This window comes from Molothrus ater, chromosome 5 (assembly GCF_012460135.2).
Source record: "Molothrus ater isolate BHLD 08-10-18 breed brown headed cowbird chromosome 5, BPBGC_Mater_1.1, whole genome shotgun sequence".
NCBI lineage: Eukaryota > Metazoa > Chordata > Aves > Passeriformes > Icteridae > Molothrus > Molothrus ater.
Window position 1 is genome coordinate 39,225,672 of NC_050482.2, and position 21,053 is coordinate 39,246,724.

At 35.2% G+C, this 21,053-nt stretch overlaps 1 protein-coding gene across 1 annotated transcript in view; it reads left to right on the forward strand.

Moving 5' to 3' along the window:
• Positions 1-7,895: 7,895 nt before the first annotated feature.
• PTPRQ (protein tyrosine phosphatase receptor type Q) overlaps positions 7,896-21,053 on the forward strand; it is a 99,725-nt gene continuing 86,567 nt past the window's right edge. The window contains exons 1-9 of the mRNA XM_036401032.1: positions 7,896-7,949; positions 8,418-8,529; positions 9,220-9,446; positions 11,483-11,552; positions 13,584-13,783; positions 15,104-15,353; positions 16,483-16,611; positions 17,360-17,506; positions 19,208-19,387. Of these exons, the coding sequence (XP_036256925.1) occupies positions 7,896-7,949; positions 8,418-8,529; positions 9,220-9,446; positions 11,483-11,552; positions 13,584-13,783; positions 15,104-15,353; positions 16,483-16,611; positions 17,360-17,506; positions 19,208-19,387 (1,369 nt within the window). The remainder of the gene's footprint in view (positions 7,950-8,417; positions 8,530-9,219; positions 9,447-11,482; positions 11,553-13,583; positions 13,784-15,103; positions 15,354-16,482; positions 16,612-17,359; positions 17,507-19,207; positions 19,388-21,053) is intronic.

Sequence of the window (21,053 nt, forward strand, 5' to 3'; positions counted from 1 at the left end):
AACCATAGTATAATGCACCCTATTTAAGGTTTTATAGTGCTAAAATGTTTTTTGACTCACAAGATACACACATCATGTGTAAATAATATCCATAAAATTATAAATAATTAACATATGAACATACATATCTTTATAGAACCCCAAAGGACATAATCTCTTCTTTTGATCTTTGTAGAATGCACAAATTTGAGCATCTTCCACCAGGCACTGATTTCTTAATCAATATTGTGACAAACAATGGATTAAAAAGAAGTCACCCTACTGTCCTCAAGATTAGCACCTGTAGGTTCAGTTTATTAATGCCTTTTCATAGTTTCAGATAATTCAGGTGTTTTCAGGCGTTTTCTAAGAAAAGCTCTTCCTTATTATATCCATGCATCTTAACAATGACTGAATGAAGTCTTTTAAGTTTTTCTTTTCAATCTAAACATCTTTGAAAGTGACTAATTATATAAAAGCTTTTTAAACACAGTTTCCTCTGCATTAAGTGGGACATTGCCACTATCTGAATCAGCAATAGTGTTAACACGATAAAAATTTTCCATAAAAATTGACAAAGGTTGAATTTATTTCTGATTCTGTTTCTAGTATTGGAGGTGATTTTCATTTGTTTGAAATTCTTATTAAGTACAAAATGAAATCTCTTTCTAGATGGAACCATAAAATAATGAATTAAAGCTATACATTGTAGATGTATTGACATCAAATTGACATATGTAGATGTCAATTTCCTTAAAATAAATATAGATTATTTTAAATCTAAATTTTACATCCTCAGATCCTGATCCACCATCAGATTTGCAAGTTTTTGGACAAGAAGAAAATACAGTCTATTTTTCTTGGCAACTACCAAGAGGAGGATTTGATATGTTTCAGGTGAGATGAGAATGAGAAGAAACAATGAAATTTTTTTCTTGCAATTTCTCAATTAAATTTTCATTCTATCTGTGATGCAAAATCAGTAATAAATATTTATTTTGATAATCCGTGTAAGTTTTGGGAGGAAATAATGCTTTTCAAAAAGGTCAGCTAAATATGTACTTCCTATTACATAACAATTTAAAAAAATATTAAAAAATTATACTTTTAATAGCTCTCAAAAACTGGTTTTTCAACTAGTGTGAAGTAAAAAAGATCACAGGTCAAGGGTTGAATGTAACTGCAATGTAATATTTTTTTCTTAGCTTTTCAAATTTGTAATGCAAATTAATTTAACTGAAGACAAAAATAAAAAATTCCTTCCTTACAGAAGAATGTAAATGTTTTTATAGAAAGTTAAAGAATAATTATAGGGTTTTTTTTTATATATATAGTAATTTATTAGACAAAAATGCAAACCTTGAATACTTGCCATACCCTTCTGGCCTTGGGCAGTAAGCAGTTTAGGGATTTCCTGAGTGAAATTAGATATACATAAAGAAAAACAGGGACTATTCCTGATTTTGTTTTGTTATTTATACTTCACAGTTTTGTTATGCCCTGTCTAAAAGAACTAGTACTTCCCTGTTCACCATACCTTTCATGATTTATAAACTTCAATTTTTCCAATTTCTCATTATTCCTTATTTCCGTTCTCTGTCAATTATGATCCGCAATAGCATCTAAATAGCATGGATCATATCAAGAGCCAGTCTCTCTTTTGTATCCTGGCTTTTACAAGTCTGTCTTGTATTACCCTTTACATTTTGTAGCCACTGACCATCTTATGGTCAACAAAACTTAGTATATTGCTGTTTTAACACATCACTTGAATCAATATGGATTTCAATAATCTTTCACAGTTAACTTACTTGAGTGGGATATTCTTTGGTATATAGCTCTACCACGAGTCAAAGTACTTTGTTTTAATGATCTACACGGTTTTTACTCCAATATTGCAGTGCCCAATTCTTTTCCTTCTGCTCTCCTGTGACTTCAATTATATCCCTACCTAAACCTGAAATCTTAGTATCCTTAGGATAGTTCCTGGACCTTTCTTCTCTTTTCATTAGTGTAAAGCTGCATTGATCTCAATGGATAAGTGCAGCCAGTTAACCTCTCACACTATTTGCCGGTGCAGACTGAAGCATATTTACAAATTTTAAAATTAAATTTAATGATCTTGTTCATGTTTTGAACCAGTTCCGATACACTTCTGAATGTGATAATGCTATTTTCGCCACCCTGTGGAAAATAATTGTCATCTGTAATATTGTTCTTTATGTCACTGTATTATTGTTCAGCATCTCATAGAGCAAGCAGCCACATTAGACAGTGCTTTGTCTGTATAAATGAGCTTATCTTTAAATCTTTAATGAGAAAGGCTTTCGTAGACTGGTTGCTTAGTAAGGTGCACCTGCATAAAAGGGATCGCTTTACTAATCATTTAAAATTAATCATCCCTGCTCACCAACTTTCTATGCAATATATTGTAGTTTGTAAAGTGAAGAGTGCACAAAAGGTACTTTCCTAACTTCTTTATACTAGATGTAAATCTTTAATCTATAGCTTTGCTTCTAGCATCTTGCAGTGCTGTAATTCTAATAAGGTGATGACAGTTTCCAAGATTTTGTTTGTATAAACAGACACTGTACTGGTAAAATAGACAGAGGGGAAATGGATCATTCCCTCCCCGATGAATAGCAGCTAACCCCAGGGCTTTCAGGTCACTGTCATGTGTACAACATCCCCTTTCTGCTGGAAGAAATGACTAGTGGCAGGACAGGACTCGCAGTGCAGGCAGCTGCAGCCCTAATTGGTCTCAGCATTAAGAACCATTCCTGAGAAATGTGTGTTGTTTGTTGGAGGTGCTTGTCCAGTGCCCTTCTCTGCAGGGCAGGCATGGTCTGCATCTTGCCTCTCACTAGTGCAGATGGGAACAAGTCTGCAGGGACACTCTTCTAGGTCCTCAGAAAGAACTGGTGCAGGAATTTTTTGTTACCTTAGAATTGTCTGGAAGGTCAGAAGGAATCCAGGAGTTAAGCCTATCCTCTAGGAGTTAAGTCCCCAGATTTCAATGACTTTATATCTCCAACTGTTCTATTCTCTGCAGTGGCTCTTAACAGATGAATTTTCAAGGGATAGCAGTGAAAAGAGTTCAGTGACTGATCCCTTGGGAGTCTTTTCAGAATCTCAGCTCTTAACAGTGCATGGGTGTGTTTTTTGGTTGAATGGTGTTCGGATTTTTTCCTTTGTTTTTCTATGTTTTGCTTTTTTTGTTTTGTTTTGAGGTTTTTTGCCAGAAAGATACAGAGTTAATTAATTGTACAGTTCATCAGTACAGCTGTGAGACTGAACAGTCAGGTTACACTTTATTGTCCTTCCTCTAAGAGCAAAAACCTGTAAGCCTCAACTTCACTTTGCTTACTCCATCGACTTTTTAATATTAAAGTCATTGCTTTCACTTCTGGGCTATTAAGGAATGCTGGAGTTTTATATTGGTGGAACATAATATAAAGCTCCTTGATTCTTTTTGTATTTAAAATGTGGAAAATATTCTAAATGTTTTTATACTAACAGGTAGTTGCAATCTCTGATCATTACCTTTATGAAGTTAAATGGTCTAACATAAAGAATTCTTTTGCTTTGATAGCTTTCATATTCTCTGATGAATAATGAAAAGCTGCTTACCAGAACTATTTATGACAGCAGAGCTGTAGTGAAAAATCTGACCCCTGGGACAGAATACATTTTTCAGTTATGGACAGTTAAAGGTTTGGATTCCTCTGTGGCTGTGGAGAAAAAAGTCATCACAAGTAAGGAAATACCTTATAAATTGTCCTTTTGAAAACCAGTAAATGTTCAGAGACATTTACATCATCGTTTGTAATTGAAAAACATCACAGAGCTCAAAATGAGACTTCAACTTTGGGAGGAAAGTTGTGCTTCTTCTTGTGAGAGTTGTTTAAATAGGAGCCTTGTACATGACTTGCTGAATTGAGGTTGAGGAGTCTAGATATGCCTGGAAATAGCTCTTTGAAAAAAGCTTCCAGTTCTAACAAAGTGATATCTTGCCAGAATAGCTTCCTATACTTTTATAATTACCTTGAATTTGTTTACAATTGTTTCTGTATCTCCTAATTTCTTGCAAGTCCATGGTCTCAGATTGTAGTACTGCTCCTGTGCAAGGACACAGAATGTTTAAGACAGTAAGAGGAACTGTGCTTCAGAGAGCTTAACAAAGTTCAGAAACCAGTACCTTGCACTCATTTTCTGTCTCTGAGCAAACATGTATTTTCCAATGCTCCTGTGATACAACATAAAAAAGAGGGAAATTTATTTGTGGCATAAATTTAGAAAATATTTACATTGAATTCTGAGCTTCAAAAGCAGATAAAAAGAAGCTAGTTGTAATCAGAAAATTAATCAACTCCCAGATTTATAAATATGTATGTCACAGACCTCCTGTCTTTGATGGATGTTCTGTGGCATGTTTGGACTATAACTCCTTAACTCAGTTAATAGTCAAGGAGGCTCTGCACTTAGTTATTCAAAGATAAGTGAATCTCTGAAAAAAAACCAGAACAAGTCCTGCAGATTCTTGTGAATGAAACATGCAGCAGAATATTCATTATCATGTCCCTGAAGATGCTTTTGTTCCTCAGATAAATATTTTCAAGAGGATTGTGGGTGGGTCCTGAGTATGCCTAGATTATAGAAAGTATAATTTTATTGGTAAACCCTTAGGATTTTTTTCATATGTTAATTAGTATTTTTCATAAAGTTTCAAGCAAGATAAACTAATTACGTGGGAGATTAACTTTTTAGGGGGAATGGAAACATTTTTCTTTCCCAAGCAGCTGTGCTACACAGATAAATGGAGGTCTTATTAGTGAATTATCTGTGATTTTAGGAATCTTCATATAATAAAAAATACTATTTAAAAAAGAAAAAAGGGATAATCCCTGAGACTGTGCTATTTACTCTGTCCCTAAGTGAGCAGATGAACAGTTTTCTAAAATTATGTGGCATACAATGTATTTAGAAAACTTCAGAGTGACCAAAATGTCTACTTGTGCTTACAAAGTGTTCCGTTCTCATCCCATTGTACCAGTGAGCAATGTTACTGTTCTTAGAGAAGACCTCATAAAGTTGAAATTTTCTTCCATAAATTTCATAATGCACACAGGAGGTACATCCCCAGGTTTTATTTACCCTGTGCAACATAGTGGCACTGTATTCTATATATCCATACAAAGAGTTTTAAAATTTATATACATATTTCATGATGTTTTGAAGTCTCAGAACATTATTTTAGGTAAAAAATATTTATTTTTAAAAGCTGTTTTTGTCTTATTTTTTAAGTACTAAGGATTAATCTTACCTTTATTAATCTCAATAATTTTTACCATAGAACCTGCTGGGATATGTGGTCTGATATTAAAAATGGTAACTACTTCCTCTGCAACTGTAATGTGGAATCCAACCAAGACTAACTTCACTTCTTACAAAGCATCTTTATCCAACAACACCTTTATAGAAAAGTTCAGGATTCCAGGAACAGTGACAGACTTCAGTGTTACAGACCTGACAGCTGGGGGCATTTACAATTTCACACTGAGAAGACTAAAAGGAAATATTGAAGGATCTTCTGCTTTCCTTGAATTTGTAACAGGTCTGTATGGTTTCCTGCTTCCTCTGCCAGAGAATGGTACCTGTTCCTAACAGTACATGTTTATCAGTGTGCATCTCACTCAAAATTTCAAGAGAGCTTAGGTGTAATAGTTTGCTGTCGTCGTGGGCATTACTTACTAAGCATATTACTTGTACCCTATTCAAGCTGCACGTAGGGATACCTGTCAGAAACAAAATATCTTTAGCTGTGCTGCATTTCTTTTGACCATTTTTAGTATTTTGGATCTTATCCTGCAAAGAGATACACACAAGCTGAATTTTACCTTACAATTATTTCAGTAGGTTCTTTTTTTTTACAATGGGTGAAGTTAAACACATTTAGAAATGTTTGTAGAATTAAGATTTTAGATTGTAAACTACATTCGGAAATTTATTGTGGGTCTGTACAAAAAGACCTCTATAAGCCTAAAATCCATCTTTAATGGAAGTTGAGATCCATGCAAATAATAAAGACTGATGAAAGCAGTAGGACTCAAAACTTATTAGAGTATATTAAAAGGAAGAACTTATGCTCTCAGTTAAACTTGCACAACTCCACATATATTATTAATATATTTTTTTGTTCTGTTAGTGTTAAAACCATGAGTAAAAAACCCCATACATATAAGACAAATACAGATGGAATGTAAAATCTGAAGTTAGTATTTGGATATATTAATATTTCAGATTATTTGACGAACTGGAGTTATCTGTTTGAAACAATTATGCACCTTTGTATAATCTGTGTAAAGGGTTCATCAAAGATATATAATCTTAGCAGATTTACAGCAAATAAGAAAGGAATGAAAATCTTTCAGAGTTGAAGCTATACATTACTCAGGCTGCACAGTAAGATACTAATGTATAAACTACTAGAAGATTTAGTCTGAATCCAGAAGAACCACATGGTTCTAACATTAGAAAGGCAGACAGAGGACTGAGTGCAAGGTGAATCTGAAATGAGGCAAAGAGCATCACTGACTGGGCTTGCTCTGAGGGATGAGCATGGGGAAAGCTGATAGTTATATGTGAATTCTAAAGTAGAAAGAAAACAGATGAACATGGCCACAGGCTGTAGAGATGAACAAATTATACAGTCTTATATGTAGAAGACGTTTTAATGATCTCCTGAAGAATTTAAAATCTTAATTTTTCATTCATTATTGATGATGAGGCTTAGAGTGAATAATACTCTAAATTTAAATACACTAATTTAAAGGTGCATTTAAAAGCAGAAGAAAATGTGATGTTGTGACATGAGCAGGTGGATATTTGGCTTTAATAAAAGAGTAGACTACCCACATTTTAGGATCTTAACTGAGTAGAGTTCATGGAATTACTGGGATTCCAAACACATGAAATGTATAAAATAGTTACCAGCCCTGTGGCAAGCAGCAGGACAAACACTAGCTATATCTTGAATTTCAACTGTAGCAGTAGTTATGTCAGCAGTAGTGCTAAGTTTAAGGCTGAGGGCAGCAGAAACCCCAGGACTGTGCAGAGATTTTGCTGTTAACTGAACACTGTGCAGAGACACTTGAGCTTGCTCTCTGTGAACGGGCATCCCAGCACAGCTGAGAGGCCATTGACCAAATCCCAGAGGTAGTGTAGCAACCGTAGGATCACATGCTGCCATATCCAGACTAATGCTTTTCTATTCAGTTGTAACTACTAATATATTTTAAATGGAGTCTTTTATTTCACAATTCTCTTTCAGAACCTGCAAAACCAGAAAGTCTTAAATTCTTCAATGTTTCATCATACTATTTTTCACTGTATTGGAGACTACCGTATGGACTTGTAGACAGATTTCATGTGGCTCTTGCTCCTGATCATGCTTCTGTTGTTATCCTAGATCTGGGAGTTAGGGAGTATCAAGTAAGTGCTTTTATTACAGGACTTGCAGGACTGGCTTTCCCTTATGTGCTGTGCTGATGAGGAATTCAAGCTTTCCTCCTTAGCTGTTTAATGCATATATGAACGTGAAAGTATTAATGAATGAAAAATTGGTGGGATGGGAGCAAATTTCAGCACCCACAGTTTGCTGCCTAACAACAGGTAGTGGACTTACTGTTTTTTTAAAGTCTACTAGAAGGATACAGACCGTCATCCAAGGATTCATGAATACTTTAACAAGGGAAGGGCAGAGCTATTGAGTAGTACAGACTCATTAATTGTGTACTTGCCAGGAAGATCTCTGCTTAAATCATTAATGCAGGCAACATTTCACTGCTAAGCCATCAAAAAGATATAGGAGCACTTTTTGATTCTGCTCTCTGGAACATATAATATTAACAGAAATAATGGTTGTTCTGAACGTTTTGCTTTTGTTTTTCATTGGAACTGCAAAGACACAGGTATTTTATATAATTTCTTGCTAAAAAAGTTAATAATTATGTTTACTGAAAAGGATGGGCTAGTTTAAGGGTCAAAAACTTGTTTTTCAGGGATTTTTTTGTTCATTCTTTCAAAAAGGGGTTTTATAATGTTTCATATTTTCTTTGATAATGATAATACAGAAAAACATGTATAGAAACATTGATAGGAGATTCTGGGAGAAAATTAACTATTGATTTTATTGTTCTTCAATATTGAATGTTGCACACATCTTATGAAGGGCAGTTGATAGCAAAATACTGTACCTAACCGATGTAGAAATTTAGTTATGAATTGCTCAAAATTTCCTGTGGTTTTTTTGTGCTTTTTTTTTTTTTTTTTGTAGGGATATTTTCTGTTTGTTTGTTTTGGGGTTTTTTTTGTGGAGAGAGGGATTAATTTTTGTGATTCTTCATAAAAGGCTTAAATAAAATGATGTCCTATTTTAGGCTGATTTTTCTAATACGCTTCCTGGAACAACATACAATGTTACAGTTTCTGCAGTTTCTTCGTCAGTCTATAGTTCACCTGCAAGTAGAACTGTGACAACAAATGTGACAAGTGAGTTAAAAATTACTGATGAAATTTTGTTCATTTTTTAAACTATGCTTTCTTATATTTGTTATGTGCACAGTAATGTCCAAGAAATTATAATCAGTTTTCAACAGTCATTAAAATTTTTCATCTTCTTTTACTATTTAAAAATACACTGAATTGGAAGTGCTCTATGAGAGCTTAAAAATTTACAAGCTTTTGAAAAATTTTCTGTTGTGTCACGTAATAATATCCAGACTCTGATTTACACCTATAGTGGTACATAAAGAGATGTTCAGAGCTATTTCCAACAAAATGTAGCCAAAGCAGATGTGCTTTTTAAGAGAGCACACTTTAATTGAGTGCTAGAATATGACAGAAGTTAAATTGGCATTAAACTCTGTTTTTTTAATAAAGTTCTTGACCAATACATTTTTTACATTCTTACAGAATAATGTTTCTGGTGTTCCAAAATTGACCTAATAATTTCTAACAGGACTGTAGCAAGAAAAAAGATTTTTATTCAGCAGCACATCAGTTTTCAGTAGTTTTATGAGGCTATGCTGGCAGATGATTTAATTTCTCTGTAGAATCTGTGAATGTGTCTCCACTCTCATGAATCTTAATTAAAAATTGGTTTACATGTGTGTGCTTGTGTGTGTACATATGTGTGTGTGTGTGTGCGCATATATATAATTTTTTTAAATTTTTTTTCAGATCCTGGGCCACCTGTGTTCCTTGCAGGTGAAAGAGTGGGTTCTGCTGGGATTTTGCTCTCATGGAACACACCACTCTATCCAAATGGGAGAATTCTATCCTATATTGTTAAATATAAAGAAGTCTGCCCATGGATGCAAACAGCTTATACACAGGTCACAACAAAGCCAGATAGTTTGGAAGTTCTTCTCACCAGTCTTAACCCTGGAACAACTTATGAAATTATGGTAAAGGCTTTACAAACACCTCTCAGTATTTTGAATTCTGATTTATTGTAAATTGTGTGAGTTTATACTAGGTTCCTGTAGAGTTTGCTGAGGGACCATGTTATTAATTGTTGCCATATAAAAAATATATTAGCCAGATATTTGTTTAGTTGAGTTTATTTGAGTAGTGTTTTTAAAATCTACTTAAAAATGTCCCAGTCAAACTTGCACTGAAATGTACCTGCTTCTAGTGATATTTGAATTAATATATGGCATTATGTGGTAAAACATAAGAAACAAAGGGTAGAATTTTTGGGCACATCTAAATCCTTCTTTATCTTCATTGAGATTTAATCTTTCAAATTACTGGTGTACTTTGCATATTACATGTAGGTTACTAAATCATCTCAGCCAGATCCAAAAAAGCATGTCTTCCATATATAGAACTTGTTTGCACTGAGAATAGGCACTCCTGATCCATCTCTGAACTCTTCAACAATAGATGACTTCAGGTGGGCAGAAATTAACTTCTCCTCTCTTGCCAGTATTTGCCAAGCAATTATTTGTCTGCTTTACTCTTTCATAAGAACCTTGGAGAGGTTCCTCTTTTCAGTACCAAGAATATAATGAAATTATGTGTTGATTTGCTTCATTCTATTCTGTTGCCTTGAAGCTGCACATATGAGGTAGGGGTTTCCATGTCTGTCTGAATGCTAGTTTTGTTTCTGACCTCTTTCTACAAGAGCTACCTTGAGATGAGGTAATAAAAACAATGTTTAGGTGAGGACGTAGTTTAAGATTTATATGGTGTAATTTAAGTACTGTCAGAATTTCCCGACTGCATGTCAACCTGTGAAGATCTCCAGTCAATTTCCTCAGCTATTGCAATTACTTCATCAATTTCTAAGGATGTTTCAAGATTGTCCCTGTGAAGTACAAGTAGGTAGGGTTGGCTGTAGTCATGAGGTGGGTGTGCATGTGTTTGGGTGGCTTAGGAAGGAGCTAGCCAGTGACACAGGTTCTTCTTGTCATCCTAGATTGTCTTTGATGCTACCTTGTATTCCTTTACTGTGTTTGTCTGTGGTAGCTTTGTCCTTTTGTTTAATCTTTACAGTGTTTGAAAAGCACACTGTTTAGTGCCAAGAAGTGATTAGAGCAAGTTTCCCTTCCTGGCCTGAGGCCTTCTGTTTTCTTTTGTCCTTTGCTACCCTCTGTGTGCTCACCTCTCACCATCACTGTTGGAATTTTACTCATATTTACCTTTTGTTGTTCCTTTTACTTCTTTTCAAAAAAATAAGTTAGACTTCCTTCCTCTTTCTTTGTAAGTACTGGATGCCATGGCCCATCACTGAGTTGAATTGTCGCCAAACTCTATATTGCAGAGCAAATGGGATTGTTGTTTTGTTCACCCTCATAAATTTAACCGAAGTTTTGATATATTGCTCTTCTGTGGGAAGACTTGTCCATGATTGTGAGCACTGAAGCATTTCCATCATAAAGTGCATCTACACTCTCCCTGACCTACTGCCTTTCTGCAAAAAGTCATGCTTTCCTTGGGGTTCTGCTTTGAGGAAGGTTGACCTGCTCTCACTAGCCTACAGGAGACAGAGAAATAAAAGGCAGCTTATTCTCCTTTTTACCCCTTTGAGTTATAGTAAGTAAAATAGGAGTGCAGAATCTGGAGTAAGTGTATTGTGGTAAGAAAAAGGAGTGTCACTGATGTTATTCCTGTTGTGTTCTTCTTCTTGCATAAAATACAGACTAATGAAATAGGGATCCACTTTTCATGTGTGGATATTCACATGTGGTTTTCTCAATTTCTTATGCTGTTACATACTTTTTCCCTTTTATTTTTTATATTTAAACATTGAGTATAAATTATACAACACAACTATAAAGGGCATGTTCATCTGTATATTTATAGTGCATATATTTATCTGTATATTTATAGATAAGCTAAAAGCTGTATCTCTGTGTATCCTCAGGATTTTCATATTCCCTGAAACTGTATATACTGTAGAATTTCTAATGTGTATCCTTTCTGTTTTTTCCTGTAGGTTGCTGCTGAGAACAGTGCTGGTATTGGAGTGTTTAGCGATCCTTTCCTTTTCCAGACTGCAGAAAGTGGTAAATTTAATAAAGCTGTCAATTATTTTGATTAAATTTGCTCTAATTTGTTCAAATAAATTTCCATGATGAAATTCATACTTGAACAAATTCCAATGCATTTAGAACAAAATCCTCATTCTTATTCTGTCACTCAGTGACAAAGTTTCATTTAGTTCTATTTGCTAACGGCAATTTAGGGTGTGCCCGTAGGGGTGTTTGTTGTACACAAAGTCTGTTTTTCTTGGAGTTTTCCTATGCCAGTTTCTAGGTAGGCAGCTTCCAGAAAGCAAGGTCATAGCAGAGCAGAACTACCTATCAAGTGGATTCATCTGTTGTTGCCTGCAACAGTTCTAGGAGACAGACTTTGTTGTGGGATCATCTCTGCCATTGTCTGCTAAGTCAATCTGTATTTGTTTAGTGATGAGTTCTAAGAAGCTCAGCACAGAATGTACTTTATTAAATTTTTATGTATTTTAAATTGATTCTGAGGGTAAAAAAAAATCTGAAATGAAAATTTGATTTGGTGGTTTTGAAGATTAAAACACATAGTCTGAGTTTGCACAATCTTTACTAATTTAGTGTTTGTGGTCTCACTCGTGCTCCAGGAGCAGTTGTGCCTTGGCTGATGAGCTTGCACCAGTGCACCTGTGAACCAGTCTCAATGGAACAGAGCTTGTGCTGCCAAGGCAGTGACTGCCCATCTGGGTTTAGGCTGCTTTCTCTTTCTGCAAACTGCAGAGTGAGATATCTTTATTAATGGCAGGAACCATGACTCTGAACAAATAATGCAATAATTTATGAACCCAATATAAAGAGGAGTAGTAAACTTGCCACATGGATCTATGTGAGATCATTATTCTTTACTATTTGTGTACTATTGCTGGTAAAAAACCTTATTTCTGTGAGCTTTATCATTTACTCATGTTTGACAGAGGACAGCACTATCATTTCTCCATATGAGAACATAAGATTTTTATTTTTGGAATAATTTCTGTCTACATTTTTATTAAACCTAAAATGCTTTACTATAAATGTAATTGGAAGGTTTCTTCAAATTATTGGTGAGTTATGTGTCATTGGTATAACATTTATACTTTTACTTTCCCAACTGTTTTTTTGTTCTAATTCTTGCTTTGATGGCTAAGGAAAGCCAAACATCTTAATCAACATAAAGATGGGAAATTTAAAGTGAGAAAGTTAACCAGAAGATAAAATTATTTAAATGTAAGGGTTGAATTTTGGGAGGAGGGGAAAAGAGGTGAAAGATGTGGAAGAGATTTAGCAGGACTGAAAGCACTAAATATGAGGCTTGGAGCAGCTGTCTCAATTCACCTGTGGAAGGTCTGTAATTGTGGAATGCCTTTTTTTAAAAAGACTGTGAAAAGCCTTTTCTCCTTGGTACTAAGACATTGATTGCAGAACCTGCTGCTGACTGCCACATGTAGGCAGCACTAAGACAGGGCCACAGGGCTTTAATTCCCAGGAGATTTCAGCATGTAAAATAGCATGTAAAATCTGATCTCAATGCTGCATCTCATTCCTTTGTGCTGTGATTAATACTGATGCTCTGAAAAAGGCCACAGAAACTGTCACCAGTACAAAGAGCAGCATTTATGCAGTAATAGTGAATATTCCAATTTAATTGAGTGACTTAAAGCTATGTGCAGCAGAAAAGATGACACAGGTAAAGTGAAATAAAACACACAGTATTATCAAATGCTCTTAACCAGAAAAAAAGAAAAAAAAAGGCAACTTTTTTCTGTTTCTGGGACTGTAGATGACTTTCTTCTAAGAAGAAAATTTCTAAGTTGACCAAACCAATTACTACATATCTAATGAGACTGAAATACTTATATTTCTCAATTAAAGCAGACTGAAAAATAGCTAGTTGTAGATCAGCTACATTACATGTGTTTGTGAATGTTTTTTATGTGTTTGCTTCAGAATTTGGAAGCTAGAAATTGCATTTTAAAAAAACGAAGTATTTGCTACTTTTCAGTGCTGAGAAGAAAAGTTTATCTCACTGCTTTTGTTTGTTTTGTTTTCAAGCTCCAGGTAAAGTAGTGAATCTCACAGTTGAAGCCTTAAATTCTTCAGCTGTAAATCTGATCTGGTTTCTCCCTCGGCAACCAAATGGAAAGATAACTCGTTTCAAGATTAGTGTGAAACATGCAAGAAGTGGAATTGTAGTGAAAGATGTCTTGGTTAAAGTAGAGGACCTTCTGTCTGGGAGGTTACCAGAATGTAATGTAAGTGCTATAAACCTTCTAAATTAGAAGTGACTCAACCCACAGAATATAGTTTTACATTTAAAATTTGAGACAAAAATGTGGAGACTTACTTTTCAGAAAGATTCAAAAACCGTACAGATTTAGTCCCAGAGGATAAAATGGATGAAGAAAAGCCTTTCTGTTCAAAATAGTTTAAATTGAATACTTTTGCTTGAAAAATTCAGTTTAATCAAAGTAAAAATGTTATGAAAGGTTAAGTTTGGCATCCTTTTAACAGAAAATCATGAAATAGAAAATTTCTGTTTTTTTCAGCTTTCAATTTTTTCTCTCAGTGAAGACATATAGTATTGTTAATGTCTTATTTTCTATATAGTATGATATTTTTGATATAGTGTGATATTTTTGTATTAAGTATGCTTTATTCTGTGTTGCACATTTCAATATATTTAAAATACTTCTTATACCAAAATAAAAACCGAACATGATTGGCAGAGTGATTTTCAAAAATATGGTTGCAGTCTGAATTGTTTTTATTGTTGAACTCAGACCTGTAACCATTGAATCCTTTTGGAATTTCTAGAAGAAAATTCTCTCTTCTAGAATTTTTTTCTCTTTTTCCTTCTTACTTTGAGCACAGTTTAGCAGTTACTGAAATGTCAAGACGTCAAGTAACCAAACTTTTTTTCCTTTGACCTTTTTTAAAAATTTCTTACACTCAGCGCTTTAACGAAAATTGCAGTTTTAAATTACATAATTTAACATAAATTTGGTTTCAGTTTTTATTTGAAAGATCATTTTAGACGTTGCAAAGGTTCCTAACACCAGGCTGCTTTAATTCAGCTCTGAGAAAGCAGGCTGCCGCCTACTGAACCATAAGCACTGGTCGCCACAATGCCTGGGAACATTTCAGAGTTGTCTCTGACACAATGGATTAAGAAACTCCTGTCTGGTTTTATCCATGATGTGTGCATATATGTATGTTATGCATGTGTGTGCACATACACACATACAACATATATGTGATGCAAAAAGACCTTGCTAGGGAACGTTTTTCAAGAGACAGACTGAATGCTGAAAATGGAAACTGGGAATAATTAAATGAATCCTAGAGAGATGTTTCTGTTTAGTCAGATTTGAGTCTTCTTGAATAAGGCAGGAAATTCTAACAGTGTCACTAACAGGATGCACTAGCAAGTCTGCCTAAATTTGGAAACTGAAGTACAAAAAGGAGAACCAGTTCAGGGTAATTTTTTTCAAAGATGGTCAGCCTTTTTTTACATTTATTTACAATTATTGTTTATAGATGCACTTTATTATGTTTCTTATTTTTACTTATAGGATAAGAGTGAATCTTTTTTGTGGAGTACTACCACTCCTTCAACTACTTTTGGGAAATCCACGAGTCTTTCACAGACTACAGTGACACCAAGTACAGAGGCAGCAAGTCAGATGAGCTCTGTTTGGAGTGAACCAATCAGCTTTGTTGTAACTAACCTCAGGCCATACACCACCTATCTTTTTGAAGTCTCTGCAGTCACCACTGAAGCAGGCTACATTGACAGTGCAATTGTCCGGACACCAGAATCAGGTATGTTAAATACATATGGCTCTAAAATGGCAATAAAGTTCTCAGATTTGTGTGAAAAACTTCTTTCCACTGCAAGATACTTCTGTCCTAATCTGTCTTTATCGGTATCATGCTTTTGTATTTTCATGATTAATTAATTTCACCTGATGGAAACAATTGAAAATGCATATATATTTATGTATCTAATAATGTACAGTGAGTGAGAGTTCACTTGTTGTTAGGAGTCAAAGATACCAAGAAACTCAGGACAGATCAAATTTTATGAAAAACTGAGGACAATTTAAGAACTTCTAATAATACAATAATGGTAGAAGAATTGAAAATAAAGATGAAGGGTCATAGCTTTCAGGCATAATATTATAAAAGGACGTGTTTTCTGTACATAGAAATGCACTTGTAGCTTTTTTGCCTTTGTTGAGAAATAAGCAATAATGAGGAAAACTCCTGTACTTTTGTTGCCAATCTGCACCTATTGCAGAAAGTTGTTCAGTGCTGAAGAAATCTTTAAGCACCAGGTGAAGTTGATTTTTGATTACTTGCAATGCACTGAGAAGCTGGAATTGGAAGCAATGGTCCATGAGCAGCACTTTTATAATGGCTTAGGTAGTGGGAGCACTGTTAGCAGAGCTATACAAAAAAAGCATTCCAGAGGAACGGTATTCTGGCTGTTTGCTAGTACATCATTCTTTTGCTTGAAATGATTTGATGTTACTCAGTTCCCTTTCATACATACAAAATAGATAGCACTGTTCAGATAAAAAGAAGTTTTATTTCCTCCTAGAAATGTTCAGTTGAATTGCTTTGATGGAATTTCAATAGCCTTAGTTTGCTGCTCTCTCAAGGGTTAATGAAATTTTGGTCAGTTTCTCTTCTAATGATTTCAGGGCTGTTTTCCAGTTTATTTTTCACCTTTGTCTTTTAGAGATTATTTCCATACTATGAACTCCCTTGATACCTTCCCTGAGAATTACCTTAAATCATAAATTAAGTAATTTTAATGATATGCTTTTATGGCTGCCCTTCAGAATATTTCATGTTTATGTTTAAAATGAGTTGTCTGTTATGGGGTTCTTGGACATCCTAATATAAAGTATTTTATATTCAAAGACTTTTTCCAATATTGTTTAAGTTCCAGAAGACCCACCACAGAATTTTGCCAAGAGCAACATTACAGCAAAGTCTTTCTCAGTAATGTGGGACCCACCGACCATAGTGACAGGGAAATTCAGTTACAGAGTTGAGCTCTATGGACCATCTGGTAAGTCAGAGTTGATGTTATGATTTCTTTTGATTTTTTTGTGATTATTTCCTTACACATTCTTCTGGGCCTGCCAATCAAAAATGGATAGTCAAAAGCAGTGCTATAGATCCCTTTCTGCTATTATATGTTTTAATGGTTTGTAGATTAATTTTAAGGGAAAAGGAAGAGTATGAAGTTAAATTCACATTAGATATTCCTAGGAATGGATAAAATCAACTTCTCCTCAATCTTTCAGGAGATGCACAGGTTATAGTGCATATATATCTAAATCTCAGTGCTTATATATCTAAATCTTCACTTTTTTCTCTTTCTGTTAAAGATTTCTCGAGAATGTTCATTCTCATGCAGTATTCAATCAACACTAAGTTTGTTTTGACGTTTTTGCATTTTTTTTAATCTCAGACATATATAGATACAGAAATTATAGAACTGTCTGTAGTTAAGTAAGACATAAGCATAAGCTGTATTCTAATGTTTTTATGGGACCACACAGGAAAAGTAAGATACATTTTTTAAAATCTCTTACTCTTAAAACTCACACCTCCTTGAAGTGTCTTGTTTGGTTGATTGGAGGGTTGGTTGATTTGTTATTTTATTCCCCATATATTCAACATTATTCCACTAAAGGTGATTCTTGATTAGCCTTTCCCTGAACAAATTTGTCCTTTCATTTGTTCATCATACCAGAAAGCAGTCATGGGCTGTTTCTCTTTTAGACCTAAAATCTCTTTGTTTTTAATTCCAGGTCATGTTCTGGATAACAGTACAAAAGACCTGAAGTTTGTGTTTAGTAACCTTGTGCCGTTTACAAGCTATGACGTGTACGTCAGTGCTGAGACAAGCGCTGGGGTGGGGCCAAAGACCAACCTCACAGTTTTCACTCCTGCGGATGGTAAGCACAGAGAGGCAAAACAAACGGATTGAACATGATGAAGGGTTTCAGTTGTCCCTTCAGAGCCTTAAAGGTACTTTGCAAAGGAGAGAATGGATGTAAGAGCCCTACAAGAGAGGAAAAGAAATCAACTGAATATTATTATGACATTTATTTCTTTGTTTTTGTCAAGCTCATACTCTGTCAGTACATTTATCCCCTATCAAAGGCCTTCAGAGATTGTGAAAGAAATATAGCATCTTTCTAACAAAAGTTAATTTTAGGTACAGTAATTAAGTTGCAGGGCCCCCTCTGCCCCGTTAGATGGCAGCAAGAGGAAAAGAAAGTGCAGCCCAGATTCCTGCTGCTGGCTCATTCAGCCCCCTGTTCCTTATGAATCTCCCCTTTGACTCATCCTCACCAAATCCAAGATGCCGTCTGTGATAGAGCCACCCTCAGCAGTGAGACAGGCCCCACATGCAGGGCTTGTCCCAGTACAGGTGGCTGGTTCTGCCTCTGAGCCCTCGGTCCTGCGGAATTGTGGTCCCAAATGGCCAACTCACCAGGTTAGAATCCTTGGCTGCACGGAAATGCAGATTTAGCTCACATATTTGTGAGATTGTGCAGGACTCTTGGTCAGCATTTGAGGATGCATGGAGGAAACATGAGAGTTGGTGTGTAATAGAGAGGCAGTTTCAAGATGGTTATTTCTGTCTTAGTTTTATACTGCACAACAAAAATTTAGAAAATCTCTGCCTCAGGGTTTGCTGGCAATGTTTCTTGTCAAGATTTAACACTGGGAGGAAAACCTATCTTTATTTATTTATCATATTCTTTCCTGAATGGTCTTCTTTATGCAGCTCTCAGAGACAATTTCCAGAGATTAGCTACAGGTGCTCATCTTTTGTTGAAATGTACTGACAGAAACCAAAGGGAATTTTAGTGGCTTTGGGGTACTTTTAGCATAACACAGAGTGTCTTATTTTAATGCCAAATCTAAAAATCCTCCTTATACAAGTCATTTCAAAAAAGTCTTTTATTGACCTGTATTTGGAAAAAAAAATTATTTTTGTATCAAATCTGAATATCATTCTATTGAATATAAATGCATTTTACCTCTGGTGGTCCTATGGAAGTTACAATATAATTTAGACTGAAATTTTAATGAAAAAATTATATAAACTATATCATTTCTATCTATTATATATATATCTATATTTACACACATCTATAAAATATATAATATAAATAAAATTATATAAACCTAAATAAAATTATATAAACCTTTTGTAAAAGGGAAATTAACAAGCTGCATCACATTAATTTTTTCCCACAGCTTTTTTACTTCATTCTTCTATGGCTTTGATGATTTTAGAACTAACCTTTTATTTTCAAGAATACTTGAAAGTCCATTTAGGAAAATAGCAAAGGTCTGCTTGATTCCAACCAAGTAGACCTCAGTAGAGCAATCCTGGTTTACATCATATTAGTCTCTGACCATACTCATACATGTCTTATGTGTTAAAAAAAAGTCTGCATATTTTTAGAACTGTAAGTTGTTTGTTAAGAGAATATGTGAAGTAAGTCTCTGCCCTGCGCAGGGTCAACTCAAAAGATAAGGATGTAAAATTGGATTGTCTATTGTACTTTGTATACAGTGCTGAAAAACCTTGTAATAATCCCAAGTGTTTAATGAACTGAAATTTCTTCTTGGATATTTAGTCCCAGGTGCTGTATCAGATTTACAACTAGCAGAAGTGGAAGCCACATATATAAAAATTACTTGGAGAAAGCCACAACAACCAAATGGAATCATTACCCAGTACAGAGTTAAAGTGCATGTGCAGGCAACACTCGCCACTCTGGAAAACACTATTCTTGGGAACAAAAATAAGGTATTATTTTCTTTTTTTTTTATATATGGATTTTATGTTAGATTAAATTTGCTCTCTGCCTTATCTGACATTTACAGAATGAGCTAGCTCCCACTGATAAGTTGTCAATTTTTTAAAAAGCCATCTTCCTCAGTCCACTCTCTTTCTCTGACTGGTTTTCAAAATTATTCCAGTAATACTGTTCCCACAACATGAAAAATTAAATCATTCTGGTAAAATGATCCAGCTGCTGAAGGCAGGAAGCCACAGCCCACAGTCCTTGAGTTCTTTGCAGCCCAGGGTGGCCAGACTGTTAACAGTAAAGAACTGGGTGCATAGATTGATACACAGCCACTCAGTCAAACCTCTAGAAGACGTGGGTACGAACCCTGTGAATTCAGCAGAAGTGTCCAAATGCTAGCTAAGTGTTTTACTAGCAAGGCAGACAGGCTTAGACATTTCTGCCTCCTTTTGTATCCTTAAATTCATGTGTGTGATGCTACATGCTTAACTCCATGCTGTGGTTGCATACTAAGGATATCTGTGCACATCTATGGGATCATATCTCTGAGGGGACTTAGGCTGTCAATCAGTCTAGCTTCTGGATTTAGGGTGCTGATGTGCTTTATGTGCTTAGATCATCTCTGAGTATGCAGCACAGAACTGCAGACCCCTGGCAAACATTCAGCTCAGGATTTAATTCTTTCTGGGTAGGGCTTTTTGGGCTGAATTTTGGAAACAGGTGCTCAAAGTCTGCATAATTCCTTATTTTTTCAGGCAGTGATGTCTTTCACTGGATCTGGATCTAAGTTTTTGATGTAGGGCTCAAGGAAGGAGTTCACTTTCAAGTTGAATGATCTACATTTAATAGAGCCCTGGAGTCAAATGTTAAATAAGGAGCAAGGGGAAAAAAATTAGGATAAGGATCCACTCATTAAACCAGACAGGCATCCTTGAAAAAGGAAAGCATATAACTCTGTAATTAAAGATTGTATCATAGTCCAGACACAGAAAATTAAAGTAGTGTGCACAAAAATGTTTTGGTGATGGAATTTCCTAATTTTTGAGTTCTTAGTGCAGTATCATTGCTGTTTTATTATAATTTATAGAATGTAATTTTCTAATTAAAACCCAAAGCAACTCATAAACAACCTTGCTTTATCTAGAACCGCACTGACCACAGCTTAGAGCAGCTACAGGGCTTGAACTGACAGACCCATTGTGCTAATGGTACTCAAAAACCAATAGCAATAAAAAGCTGTTGTCTTATATGTGGAAAATCCTCAGAACCAAAAAGTATTTCCATGTGGCCTACTATTTTGCTAGAAAATGCTGGTGAAGATGAATCATACACAGTTTTTACCTCCTGGTACTTAGGTGAGATTGATGCTCTGTCTGTGCCTGTTGCTAATGTACCTCACGTTAAAGGAGTGAAAATGTGGCTTTGCCCTTTCTCTGCCCAGAGTCCATAGGGAAAGGACTAATGTGTATTAGTTACACCACTGTAAAAACATGTCTTTCTGGCAGTGAGGTGGGCCATATGTGGGAGTGGGGAATGTTCCAGATGACAGCAGAACAATTCAGAGATGCTCAAGTCCTGGATCTGGTCCCAGATTTTGAAGGGGCACGAAGATCTGGTACTAACACACCATTTTGTACCTATGCTCTAGCCTCTCTCTCTTTTCTGCTTTTGC